Below are 14366 nucleotides of genomic sequence, written 5' to 3' on the forward strand. Positions count from 1 at the left end.
CAGACTCTCATTGAGAGCTTTGAACTCAACAGGTTTTTGTTTTAAAACTGCTCATTTCTTACAGGCAACAGTGAGAACTGCTGATGCTGGAGATCAGAGTCAAGATTAGTGTGGTGCTGGCAAAGCACAGCAGGTCAGGCAACATTGATTTTCCTGCTCCTCGGATGCTGCCTGACCTGCTGTGCTCATTTCTTACAACCTCCTGTACTATGTTTCCAATGTTGTGTATCGGTTGCAGCAGTGAATGAGTAACCGGTATTGTTAGAAATTGTAAATTTTTCAGGAGTCCAGGTACTACAACATGCCATCGGCATTGTACAGTTTCCTGGCAGCACTGGGAGGTGTGGGCTGTGTCCACTGGAAACGATGTGGAGGTGCCGGTGTTGGACTGGGTGGATAAAGTTAAAAATCACACAACACCAGATTATAGTCCAACAGGCTTATTTGTAAGCATTAGCTTTCGGAGCGGTGCTCCTTCATCAAGTAGCTATGGAGCAGGGTCATGAGACACAGAATTTATAGCAAAAGATCACACTCGTGCAACAGATAGGACATATTGAACAAATCTAGATTGCAGATTAATCTTTCATCTTTTACCATGGGTTGCAGGATTCAGTTCATTAATATGTAATCCCCCGAACTACTTTTAATTCACCTTCTCGAGATGATTTAAGATTTTATAAAAATAGGTGACATCTCAGCTCAGATACTGCACAAAAGTGTTTGTATCCCAATCTTGAATCAGACTGGTTCTACTAACCAAAGTAGGAATTTATAAAATATTACATGGATTGACGGCCTGCAGTTTGTCATCTTTTTAAGCAAAATTGAGTATATCTGCAAATGGAAATTCACCCCATTGACTTATGTGTGATTGTATCTGCATGAGTGTGTGTGCATGCTAATAAAGTGTGTGTGGGATGGAGTATAAGCCTGTGAGATGGTGAGAGTGTTATGATGTGTGTGTGGCTGAGAGAGCAATAGGTAAAGGCAAGGGGTTGCATTTTGCTAAAACAAGGAAGGGCAGTACTTGTACAGTTAATGGGGCCCTCCATCATGTTTTAGAACAGATTCATGAGGGGGCAGGGGCCGTGGAGGGGTTCAGGTACATCAAGTTAAAAAACTCTCAACTGGTTTATTTGGAAGCACAAGCTTTCGGAGTGCTGCTCCTTCATGGGGTGTTTGTGGAACAGGATCATAAGACACAACCATCTGATGAAGGAGCAGCGCTCCAAAAGCTAATGCTTGCAAATGAGCCTGTTGGAGTATCACCTGGTGTGGTGTGAATTTTAACTTCGTACACCCCAGTCCAACACCGGCATCTCCAAATCGGGGACATAGTTCTTTGGAAGTTGCATCATTGGTAGACAGGGTTGTGAAGGAGGCGTTTAGCACACTTTCCTTCATTGTTCACTCCGTTCAGTGTAGGAGTTGGGACATCACGTTGTGGTTGTACAGGATATTGGGGAGACCACGTGGAGAGGACTGAGTACAGTTCTGGTCGCCCTATTGACGACCACAAGTTGTCGGGTGACCTTATTTCGATGTATAAAGTCATGGGGCGTGTAGGAAAGGTAAATATCACAGGGGGAAGAAAGGGTGGCTCTCCCCTTTTTAACTTCTCTTGGCATTCAGACACTTAAATTCTGTCAGTAACAGCAGCATCGCCAGAGAGCAGACTGCGCGTGCTCGCCGGTACAAGGATGAAACTGCGCATGCTCCTCACTGCACGCAAGGCACGCCTCGCGACTTTCTTTTGATGGGCCAATCGGAAGCCTTGGAGGACCGGAAGGTGACTGGTCCTCCAGGAGAAAGTGAGGTCTGCAGATGCTGGAGATCAAAGTTGAAACTTTATTGCTGGAACAGCACAGCAGGTCAGGCAGCATCCAGGGAACAGGAGATTCGACGTTTCGGGCACAGGCCCTTCTTTTCCTGAAGAAGGGCCTGTGCCCGAAACGTCGAATCTCCTGTTCCCTGGATGCTGCCTGACCTGCTGTGCTGTTCCAGCAATAAAGTTTCAACAACGACTGGTCCTCCTGCCAATCAGAGCCTTCCTATTGTCTGAAACCAGAAGCTGGAACACGAGTTTCGGAAGTTGCTGCTCTGTCTCTGAATGAAGAGTGAGTTTGTTCCAGACTCCCCTCTTACTTCTGCTCATCTAATCGGTTTACCACATCTGTCTGTGGCGTGCAACCCCCCCCCCCCCCCCCCAATAGCTGGGTCTTATTACTTTTGGTGATGCAACACAGGGTCTTATTTGGTTACCTTCTTCATACTAACTCCCTCTGTGCGTGACCATTGCTCCTGTCATGTCAATACATCTGCTTCTACCAGTCGACCACCTCCCTTTTCAGTTAGTTATTTCTTGGAATATACCGTCATGATTCTGCCTCGCGATTTTTGCAGAAGCAAGATGCAGCTACTTGTCACTGCTTGCAAGCATATCTAGCTTAACATATTCCCCCCAGCACGGACGAGTTGGGCCGGTGGGTCTGTTTCTGTGCTGTAATACTGGAATTGTCGTCGGTGAATGCAGAAGTGTGGTTGGACTTTCAGAGTAGCTTTCCAAGCTGTTGTTCCCTTACTGGGAGCAAAAGAAGTTACATTGAAGTCTTTCGTTTGTGAGACAGCAACTGAGTGAGTGAGTACATCTGAGAGTTTGGTGGAAAGTGGGAATTCATTGCACTGTGGGGATGAAGCCCTACCCTATCCAGTCATTTCTGCTGGTGGATGAGACCAGGCCTCAAGTTGAGGGGAGTAGATTTAGGACAGAAATGAGGAGGAACTGCTTTTCCCAGAGAGCAGTCAATCGATGGAATTCTCTGCCCAATGAAGCAGTAGCAGCATCTTCATTAAGTGTATTCAAAACACAGTTGGATGGGTACTTGCATGGTAGGGGAATTAAGGGTAGTTGGGACAATGCAGTGAGGCTGATCTCATACGGTGGATATACCAGCCATGATCATAATGAATGGTGGAGCAGGTTCGATGGACCAAATGGCCAACTCCTACTTCTTTTACTATGAAACTATTACCCTGCATTTCCCATGGCTAACCCACCTAATCTACACATCCCTGGATATTATGGGCAATTTAGCATAGCCAATCAGCAATGTAGTGATGTGGAAAATGAACATCAGAGAACGATCGAAAGGGACAAGGGGAGTAAATGTACCAGCAATCAAAACTGGATTCTGAAGGTCACAAAACTTGAAACTAAAAACGATGTTTCTGAATGGTGTGCATTGTAACAAAATTGACTGCACACATTGAAGAGAATAATTATGATCTGAGACTCCTTACAGAGGCATGGCTTCAGGATGACAAGGATTGGATCCTGAATATCGAGGTGGTAGTCAAATGGGAAGCTAGGTGAAGGTAGAGGCTTGGCGCTGCTCATCAAAGCACTAATCACAGGTGTCAGCTTGGATTCAGGTCCTGATTTCTCTGTCCTCTGGGATGTCCCTGTTCTCACAGATATTGGTCTGTTTTCTGCTCTGCTGGATTTCTGCTGAAGCTTTGACCCCACACCCCTACACCTTCTGGAACAATAAAATGTTCCTGAAGAAGGGCTTATGCCCGAAACGTCGATTCTCCTGTTCCCTGGATGTTGCCTGACCTGCTGCGCTTTTCCAGCAACACATTTCCAGCTCTGATCTCCAGCATCTGCAGACCTCACTTTCTCCTCAATAAAACGTTCAGTCAATCAAGACTCAAGCCACAATCTCCCAGCCTGTCAACCATCCAGACACAGAGTGTCGTCCTAGCCAGGAATCAAACAAGAAAAACAGAACAAAATTAGAAATAAATAAATGCTCATGCTTAATGTTTGTTCATGAGGAAGTAAACCAGAAATAGGGCTCTCCCAGGATTCTTATAGTGCCCCTCTTGAGGCATTCTCTCACCCTAACATCTAACTATTCATACCCAGCTATGATTTATAACAATATTTACACCAGCAGAATTAAAGCATCTGTTATCGAGTAGACATCGGGATATACAGCACGAAATAGACTTTTCTCTGTCTCATTCACACACATACACATCCATGGGGGTGAATTTGTATTTGCAGATACATTCTATTTTTCTCAAAAAATGCACAACATACAGGCAGTCAATCCATGTAATATTTTGTAAATTCACCTTTGGAAATAGAACCAGTCTGATTAGGATGCAGACAGATCCTGACTTCACACCTTTAATGCATTGTCAGAGCTGAGATGTCACCTTTTGTTATAAAACCTTGAGTTATTTCAAGAAGATGTCTTTCAGGAAATTCCGGGATTTACAAATGAATGATACAAGCAGCCCATATTAAAAGATGAAAGACTTAACAATCCAGGGTTTTTCAATATATCATTTCAGGGAACTGTAATGTTTTTCCATCCGTTCTGTACCTTATGATTTTATTCTCCACAATCACGTGATGAAGGAGCCATGCTCCGAGTGCTAATCATAGAGATGGATACAGACCCTTCGGTCCAACCCACCCATGCCGAACAGATATCCCAACCCAATCTAATCCCACCTGCCAGCACCCGGCTCATATCCCTTCAAACCTTCCTATTCATATACCCATCCAAATACCTCTTAAACATTGGAATTGCACCCACCTCCACCACTTCCTCTGGCAGTTCATTCCATACATGCATAACCCTCTGCATGAAAGGTTGTCCCTTAGGCTCCTTTTAAATCTTTCCCATCTCACCTTAAACCTATGCCTTCTAGTTTTTGACCCCCCCATCCTGGAGGGAAAAGACTTAGGCTATTTGCCCTGTCTATGCCCCTCTCAATTTTATAAACCCCTCTAAGGTCACCCCTCAGGCACTGATGCTCCAGGGGTAAAATAAATGCCCCAGCCCCTCTCAGTCTGTGTAACTGGTTAAAGCTCCTTCCCATTGTCAGTTCACTGGGACACATACACTCATTCTGTGTAACCAGATAAAGCTCCGTTCACTGGTGTGTTCCTCTCTGAGTGCTTCTCTGCTCACATTGATGTCCTGTACCTTTTGAAGCAGGTCGAATTTCTGTTTCCAGATTCAACGCCCCCCCCCCCCCCCCATGATATTGAGTGACCCTGTCAGATCTTGTTTTGGAATTTCTTCCAAGATTTCTGTCTGCAGATCTGATACCCTGTTAGCAAAGTTGAAACAAGTCATCACTGTCTGTACCGAATAGAAATTCTGATTATATTGTATGTGTCTGTGTGTTTAAAGTACTAACCCAGTAACATGCAAACGGTACTATTGATTTAAAATACACAGGAGACGTGAGGAGGGCGGTGTCAGGTCCTGGCACACTCTGAACCCTAATAGGGTGTTCCAAAACATTTCAAAATGAGGTGGATGGCCATAGAGCTGTACAGCACAGAAACAGTCCATCTCGTCCATGCTGAATAGATATCCGAAATTAATCTATCCTATTTACCAGCACTTGGCCCATATTCCTCTAAACTCTGCCTATTCACATACCCATCCAGCATGCTTTTAAAAATTGTATTTGTGCCAACTTCCACCACTTCCTCTAGCAGCTCATTGCACACACGCACCACCCTCTGTGTGAAAAAGTACAAATCTATGCCTTCCTCATCCCCCGTTTTACCTGTACCGATACCTTCGGGGATCTCTGAACTTGGACAGCAAGGACCCTTTGTTCCTCTGCACTCTGTAGGGATCTACTATTTATTGCTTACTTCCTTCCCTTATTAAATTTCCCAAACTGCCTGCAGATTAAATTCCATAGTTCTGCCCCATTTACTAGCTGATAGATATCAGAGTGTAGCCGGAGAGCATCCCTCTCCCTATGAACAATACCACCTTTCCAGCATTTACTCCTGGACAGAGGGGGCAGCACTGTCTCCAGCTCAGCAGTGTGTTTGTTAGCTAATCAGCATGTTCAACTATATTAATTAAAAGTACCTCACGCTAGCTATACAATAAACCATGATGTTAGTTCCCATTATCTCTTTAGTTGCGCCCTTATAGTTTTTCCTACATTCTACTTAATGTTATTCTAATGTCACGGTTAGAGATTTAGTGTCAGCTTTTGGAACAATGGTCTTGCATTCCAGACCCTACTTAATATTTTCCTAATGTCATGATTAGATATTTATTATCAATAGTCTCAAGCAGGCTGACTCTACTAATTATTAATTAGATATTTAATGTCATGTCCCAAATATTTATTGTCCCAATCCTGTCAATCATATTTAGCAGGTGAGGCTAACTTTACTGACTGTTATCTCATCTTGCCATAGTGACCTTTCAGCCTCAACCTTACTCTGGTAATTAGTGTAAGAGCTTCCACTATCCTTTGCAACAAACCGGCAGTGGTCTCCATGCTCTAACCCTTCCCATGCTTTCATGCTCTTTATTTTCCATACTATCTAAAAATAGGCTCAGAGTTGTAGAGCACAGAAACAAACCCTTCGGTCCACACCGACCAGATGTCCTAAATTAATCTAGTGACCCATTTCCCAGCATTTGCCCCCTATCCCTCTGAATCTTTCCTATTCATATCTGCATCCAGATGCATTTTAAATAATGTAATTGTACCAGCCTCCACCACTTCCTCTGGCAGCTCATTCCATATACATACCATCCTCTGTGCGAAAAGATTGCCCCTTAGGACCCTCAGAAATCTTTCCCCTCTCACCCTAAATCTTTGCCCTCCAGTTCTGGTCTCGGCGTCTTGCCCCCACAATAAGGGGGAAAAACATACAAAAATTGAGCAGCCAGACAAAATGCAAAAGGAATAAAATACCGAGCCATAGGGGGAAAAAATTGTGGCTCTATCTTTTTTCCCCTGTTGGCATTTGGACACTTAAAATCTGTCAGTAACACCAACATCCCCGTAGAGCATACTGCGCATGTTTGTCGGTGTCAGCAACGCAGTGCGCATGCTGGCCAGTGTCAGCAAAACACTGGGCATGCTCATCGCTGAACGCAAACAAGGCGCGAGACCTTCTTTTGATTGACCAATAGGCAGCATTGGAGGACTGGAAGGAGACTGGTCCTCCTGTCAATCAGAGCCAGTCCATTGTCTGAATGCGGAAGTTGGACCATGAACTTCTCAAGCTGCGACTCCTGATTCTCTCTCTCTGAGTAAAGATTGAGCTTTACCCAGACTGCAGATTCCTTCCTGTGTCCCAGATATGTGAGTACGGCACTCTCTTATCTCGCTCCCTTTTCCATCTTTTTTCATTCTGTGATTCAATTGTTGACTTTCAGCAACTGAAAGGAAAGAGAGTGAATTCGGCAGGGACAGACTCCGGAAACATTGATCCAAGTCTGTATCTCAATTGGCAAAATAGTTCGGCAGGAGGCATCAGATGGTGCAGAAGCTGCAGATAAAAGGGGGTGGTGGTGAAGTAGGGATAGGTCGAGACAGTTAGAGGGTACGACCTGGTTGGTCAATGGGAAGAATGAGTCTGGTTGGTGGCAGGGAGGAGTCATGTCTTGGCATTTTTTTTGCTTTTTCGTCCCTGTAAGATCCTGATGAGGAGAATTAGAGCGGAGTGAGAACAGAGGGAGAGAGAGAGTGGGATGGTGCTTTCAATTTTGTGGAATAATAAAAGAAAAGAATATTCTGCAAAAAGTAGAATTGCTTGTTCAGAATTTCTACCCTGCACTGGCAGTGATGAGCTTTGTAATCTATTCTGACAGAGTTTTTGAAGATTTGAAGAGGAAAATTTCAAAATCAACAGATGAAGGGCTTATGCCCGAAATGTTGACCCTCCTGCTCCTCGGATGCTGCCTGACCTGCTGTGCTTTTCCAGTGCCACATTTTTCAACTAACTCTCCAGCATCTCCGGTCCTCACTTTGATGTCAATGTCTGACGGTCACTCAATCCACTGGGGCCAGCAAACATTTTAGACCGTGATTTCTGTGAGAGGGATCAAAGCTTTTTGGTTCCTGTTTGAGTATGTTTTCAGCATCAGGTGGGACTGGACGAGAGACCCCACTGTTGCAGCGCACTGTGCGTGGAGACTGAAACCGTGATACGGCCTGGAAAAGGGATTTCACGGCAGGGAGGGCTCTACACGTGTTTGTGTGCAGCTGAAGCTGTGGCCATGGAGAAACCTGAGGAATCCCGCCCCGTGGAGAAACCGTGGAAGTGTGGCGACTGTGGGAAAGGCTTCCGTTTCCCGTCTGCCCTGGAGACTCATCGGCGCAGTCACACCGGGGAGAGGCCATTCCCCTGCACCGACTGCGGGAAGGCCTTCAGACATTCCTCCCACCTGCTGGCCCACCAGCAGGACCACACTGGGGAAAGGCCTTTCTGCTGTCCCGAGTGCGGGAAGGCCTTTGTGTTTTTCTCTGCCCTGTTGGCCCACCAGCGGGTCCACACAGGAGAGAGGCCGTTCAGCTGCCCTGAGTGTGGGAAGGCCTTCAGGTATTCCTCCACCCTGCTGAGCCACCAGCGTGTCCACACGGGGGAAAAGCCCTTCAGCTGCCCCGAGTGTGGGAAGGCCTTCAGCGATTCCTCCACTCTGCGGAGTCACCGGCGTGTCCACACAGGGCAGAGGCCATTCAGCTGCCCTGAGTGCGGGAAGGCCTTTAGCCACATCTCCTCCCTGATGAGGCACCAGCAGATCCACACAGGGGAGAGGCCCTTCACCTGCCCCGAGTGCGGGAAGGCCTTTACCCAGGCCACCACCCTGCTGACCCACCAGCGTGTCCACACGGGGGAGAGGCCCTTCAGCTGCCCTGAGTGTGGGAAGGCCTTCAGGTATTCCTCCACCCTGCTGAGCCACCGGCGTGTCCACACGGGGGAAAAGCCCTTCAGCTGCCCCAAGTGTGGGAAGGCCTTCAGCGATTCCTCCACCCTGCTGACCCACCAGCATGTCCACACGGGGGAGAGGCCATTCACCTGCTCTCAGTGCGGGAAGGGCTTTACCTGCTCCTCCTACCTGCGGAGCCACCAGCGGGTCCACACAGGGGAGAGGCCCTTCAGCTGCCCCGAGTGTGGGAAGGCTTTCAGCACATCCTCCACCCTGCTGAGGCACCAGCGGATACACACCGGGGAGAGGCCGTTCACCTGCTCTCAGTGCGGGAAGGGCTTCTCCTGCTCCTCCCACCTGCGGAAGCACCAGCGAGTTCACGTGCCATCGCAGGGGGATTGAAGGAGTGACGGCCAAGGGCCATTATCGATTGGACTATCAACCCGGTTCCGGGGACTCCCGGGTTCGAATCCCACCACGACAGATGGCAGAATTGGTATTCGGTCAGAAATGTGGAGTTCGGAATCTAACGATGAGACCGTTTCAGGGAGGGGGTTGGGGGGGAGAAAGCCCCCATCTCTCTCCCTTGTTAGGGAAGGGAACCGCCATTGTGGGAAAGGATTCACTCAGTCGTTCCAGCTGCACCCTTTACCTGGTCTGGCCTACACGTGACTCCAGACCCACAGCAGTCAGGTTGACTCTACACTGCCCTCCCCCCACTGGCAAATGAGCAGGGAGAAACTTAGTTGGAGACAGGGTAAGGGTTGAAATTGCTGAGTGAGGCAATACTTCCTCCGGGTGACGGCTGTACCAAGGATCCGATTACAAAGGGACAACTTGGTGCTGGCCAATAGTAAAGACAGTGAGGGGGGTGGGACAAGGGGAGGTGTGGTGTGTGCACTTTCACCTTGAGATGTTCAAAAAGCAACTACTTTTTCTCTGCCTTTTTGCTGGGGGGGATCTGAAGTTGCAACAAAGTTTGGGTTACAATAAAGGTTACCTGAACTTAACACCGGGCTCAGACTTTCATTGAAAGCTTTGAGCTCCAAGAGCAGTTTTAAAGCTGCTCATTTCTTTCCACCTCCTGCACTAAGTTTAGAACATAGAACATAGAACAATCCAGCGCAGAACAGGCCCTTGATGTTGCGCCGACCTGTGAACTATTCTCAGCTTGTCCCCCAACACTATCCGAAAATCAGCCATGCGCTTATCTAAGGAATGTTTAAATCTCCCTAAAGTGGCTGAGTTGACTACTTTAGCAGGTAGGGCATTCACGCCCTTACCACTCTCTGCAAAAAGAACTTGCCTCTGACATCTGTCTTTAATCTATCACCCCTCAGTTTGTAGTTATGCCCTCTCGTACAAGCTGACGTCACCATCCTTGGAAAGAGTCTTTCACTGTCTACCATATCTAATCCTCTGATCATCTTGTATGTCTCTATCAAATCCCCCCTTAAGCCTTCTTCTTTCCAATGAGAAAAGACCCAAGTCTATCAGCCTTTCCTCATAAGACCGTCCCTCCAGACCAGGCAACATCCTGGTAAATCTCCTCTTCACCTTTTCCAATGCTTCCACATCCTTTCTGTAATGGGGTGACCAGAACTGTACACAATATTCCAAGGGTGGCTGCACCAGTGTTTTGTATGGTTGCAGCGTGATATTGCGGCTCAGGAATTCCGTCCCTCTCCCAATGAAACCAATATACCGTGTGACTTCTTACCAGCACTATCCACCTGGGTTGCAACTTTCAGGGAGCTTTGCACATGGACTGCAAGATCCCTCTGCACATCCACACTATCAAGAATCTTTCCATTGACCAACTACTCTGCCATCCTGTTATTCTTCCCAAAGTGCATCACCTCACATTTAGCTTCATTGAACTCCATTTGCCTCCTCTCAGCCCAATTCTGCAGTTTATCCAAATCCCCCTGCAACCTGTAACATTCTTCCAAACTGTCCAATACTCCACCGACTTTAGTGTCGTCTGCAAATTTACTAATCCGTCCACCTATGCCTGTGTCTAAGTCAGTTATAAAAATGACAAACAGCAGTGGTCTCAAAACATCCTTGTGGGACACCACTAGTAACTGGACTCCAGACTGAATATTTTCCATCAACCACCACTCGCTGCCTTCTTCCAGTTTCTAATCCAAGCTGCTAAATCACCCTCCATTCCATGCCTCTGCATTTTCTCCATCAGCCTACCATGTGGAACCTCATCAAAGGCTTGACTGAAGTCCAAGTATACCATGTCAACTGTCCTACCCTCATCTACATGCTTGGTCACCTTCTCAAAAAACTCAGAGGTAAGTGAGACACGACCTGCCCTTGATGAAACCATGTTGACTTATCTGAAATTAAATTGTTGCTTGCTTGATGATTATAAATCTTATCTCTTATAATCCTTTCCTACAATAGAAGTAAGGCTCACTGGTCTATAATTACCTGGGTCATCTCTGCTGCCCTTTTGAATAAGGGCAGAACATTTGCAATCCTACAGTCCTCAGGTACTAAACCCGTAGACAATGATGACTCAAATATCAATGCCCAAGGCTCTGCTATCTCCTCCCTCGCTTCCCAGAGAATCCTCGGATAAATCCCATCCAGCCCAGGAGACTTGTCCACTTTCACTCCTTCTTGAATTTATAACACCTGTGTGTAACTGACCTCGATCCTTTTGAGTCTAATATCTCGTACCTCATTCTTTTCCTGAGTGAACACTGATGAGAAATTTTCATTTAGCACCTCTCCGGACTCTACAGGGTCCACGCTCAACTTCTGTCTTTGACTGGCCCTATTCCTACCCTAATCATCCTTTTATTCCTCACATACCTTTAGAAAGCTTTAGGGTTCTCCTTTATTCTATTTGCTAAAGACTGCTTCGGTCCTCTCTTTGCTCTTCTTAACTCTCTCTTTCAATCCTTCCTCGATGATCTGTAATTCTCTATTCACCTCATCTGTACCATATTGCCTCATCAACACATAAGCCTCATGGAACAGCATCATAAGACACAGAACTTATATCAAAAGATCAGTGTCATGCAACTGATAGAATATATTGAACAAACTTAGATAGTCTTCATCTCTTAGACTGGGTGCGGGCTTTGGTTCATTAATATGTAACAATGTTCTTGAGATGACTTAAGGTTTTATTAAAAAAAAGACATCTCCGCTCAGACAATGCATTAAAGGTGTGAGATGTGTGTCTGTCAGTATTCCAATCTTGAATCAGACTGGTTCTGTTTCCAAAGTCAGAATTTGTAAAATATTACATGCATTGACTGCCTGCAGATTGTGTGCTTTTTGAACAAAATTGAATGTATCTGCAAATATAATTCTGCCAATACAATTTCACCCCATAGAATCGTGTGTGTGCATGAGAGAATGAGAGTGTGTGCACGGGAGGCTGCTGAGCCAGGTGAGGGCCCATAGGGTGTTCGACGTGAGCAACTGGTATGGATTGAGGATTGGCTGTCTGACAGAAGGCAGAGAGTTGGGATAAAAGGTTCTTTTTTGGAATGGCAGCCGGTGACAAGCAGTGTCCTGCAGGGTTCAGTGTTGGGGTCGCAGCTGTTCACATTATATATTAATGATCTGGATGAAGGGACTGGGGGCATTCTAGCGAAGTTTGCCGATGATATAAAGTTAGGTGGACAGGCAGGTCGTTCTGAAGAAGTGGGGAGGCTGCAGAAGGATCTAGCCAGTTTGGAGGAGTGGTCCAGGAAATGGCTGATGGAATTCAATGTGAGCAAATGCGAGGTCTTGCACTTTGGGAAAAAAGAATAGAAGCATGGACTACTTTCTAAACAGTAAGAAAATTCGTAAAGCCAAAGTACAGAGGGATCTGGGAGTGCTAGTTGAAGATTCTCTCAAGGTAAACATGCAGGTTGAGTCCGTGATTAAGAAAGCGAATGCAATGTTGTCAATTATCTCAAGAGGGTTGGAACATAAAAGCACTGTTGTGCTACTGAGACTTTATAAAGCTCTGGTTAGGCCCCATTTGGAGTACTGTGTCCAGTTTTGGTCCCCACACCTCAGGAAGGACATACTGGCACTGGAGCGTGTCCAGCGGAGAGTCACACGGATGATCCCTGGAATGGTAGGTCTAACATATGAGGAACGGGCTGAGGATCCTGGGATTGTATTCATTGGAGTTTAGAAGATTAAGGGGAGATCTAATAGAAACTTACAAGATAATACATGGCTTGGAGAGGGTGGACGCTAGAAATTGTTTCCATTGGGCGAGGAGACTAGGACCCGTGGACACAGCCTTAGAATTAGAGGGGGTAAATTCAGAACAGAAATGCGGAGACATTTCTTCAGCCAGAGAGTGGTGGGCCTGTGGAATTCATTGCCACAGAGTGCAGGGAGGCTGGGACGCTAAATGTCTTCAAGGCAGAAATTGATAAATTCTTGATGTCACAAGGAATTAAGGGCTACGGGGAGAATGAGGGTAAGTGGAGTTGAAATGCCCATCAGCCATGATTGAATGGTGGAGTGGACTCGATGGGCCGAATGGCGTTACTTCCGCTCCTATGTCTTATGGTCTGATAGACAGACATGGGAGTTGCGGGGGGGCAGAGGTGGGGGGTGTTTAGGTACAGAGTTCCTTGGAAGTTTCATCACTGCTCGACAGGGTGGTCAAGATGGCATTTCGCAACATTGCCTTCATTGTTCACCCCATTGAGTATAGGGGTTGGGACATCATGTTGAGGTTGTACAGGATGTTGGTGAGGTCACTTTCACAGTACTGAGTACAGTTCTGGTGGCCCTGTAATAGGAAGAATACTATTAGAGAGGGTTTGGTAAAGATTTACCAGGATATTGTCAGGACTGGAGGGTTTGAGTTATAAGGAGAGGCTGGGACTTTATTCACTGGAGCACAGGAATTTGGGGGTGACCTCATTGAGATTGATAAAATTATGAGGAGTGGAGGTAAGGTGAACAGCAAATGGCTCTTCCTTAGCGTAGGGGAACTCAAAACCAGGGGGCTTTTTTTTAATGTGAGGAGAGAGATTTAAAAGGAACTGGAGGGGCAACATTTTGAAATCGAGTGATTTGCATGTGGAATGAACTTACTGAGGATGTGGTAGTTGCCGGTACAGTTACAACATTGAAACAGCATTTTGATGGGTATATGAATAGAAAAGTTAGAGGGATATGGGCCAAATGTAGGCAAGTGGGACTGGTTTAGTTTGGAATCCTGGTCGGCATGGACGAATTGGACCGAAGGGTCTGTTTCTGTGCTGTATACCTCTATTGAAACCAGTAGAATTCTGAACGGGGCTTGACAGGATAGATGGAGATAAAATGCTCCTTTATGGGGAGGGTCATAGAATTCCGACAATGTGGAAGCAGGCCATTCAGCCCGTCTATTTCACTCTGGCCCTCTGAACAGTATCCCACCCATATCCAACCCCGTACTCCATATTTCCACCCTAACCTGTCCATCCCTGGTCACTATGGGTAACTTAGCACGGCCAATCCTCCCTAACCTACACCCGAATCTATAAATTACCTTCTCAAGAATGTAATTTAAATGCAGAGCTTTTCTAAGAAAAATGTCAGTTTGACTCAACATTGGGACACAGACAGAATTCACACCTACTGTCTCTACTTATAAATAGGGCAACGTCTCTTCGA

The 14366-nt window shown here is 46.3% G+C and overlaps 2 protein-coding genes across 2 annotated transcripts in view; one reads left to right on the forward strand and one right to left on the reverse strand.

Annotated features, from left to right (window-relative positions):
* Positions 1 to 14366, reverse strand: part of LOC148144954 (uncharacterized) — a 237413-nt gene that overhangs the window by 92888 nt on the left and 130159 nt on the right. The window lies entirely within an intron of this gene.
* Positions 7058 to 9230, forward strand: LOC148144956 (uncharacterized). Its single transcript, XM_087975572.1, has 2 exons — positions 7058 to 7155; positions 7665 to 9230. Exon 2 carries the CDS (start codon positions 8073 to 8075, stop codon positions 9123 to 9125), a length of 1053 nt encoding a protein of 350 aa, XP_087831698.1. The 5' UTR covers positions 7058 to 7155; positions 7665 to 8072; the 3' UTR covers positions 9126 to 9230.

This window comes from Chiloscyllium plagiosum, unplaced genomic scaffold, assembly GCF_037043375.1.
Source record: "Chiloscyllium plagiosum isolate Xiang-an unplaced genomic scaffold, Cpla_swu_hap1 HiC_scaffold_27, whole genome shotgun sequence".
Taxonomy (NCBI): domain Eukaryota; kingdom Metazoa; phylum Chordata; class Chondrichthyes; order Orectolobiformes; family Hemiscylliidae; genus Chiloscyllium; species Chiloscyllium plagiosum.

Excerpts from the sequence above, each read along its gene's own strand:
- LOC148144956 (XM_087975572.1), top strand. The coding sequence starts at position 8,073 with ATGGAGAAACCTGAGGAATCCCGCCCCGTGGAGAAACCGTGGAAGTGT.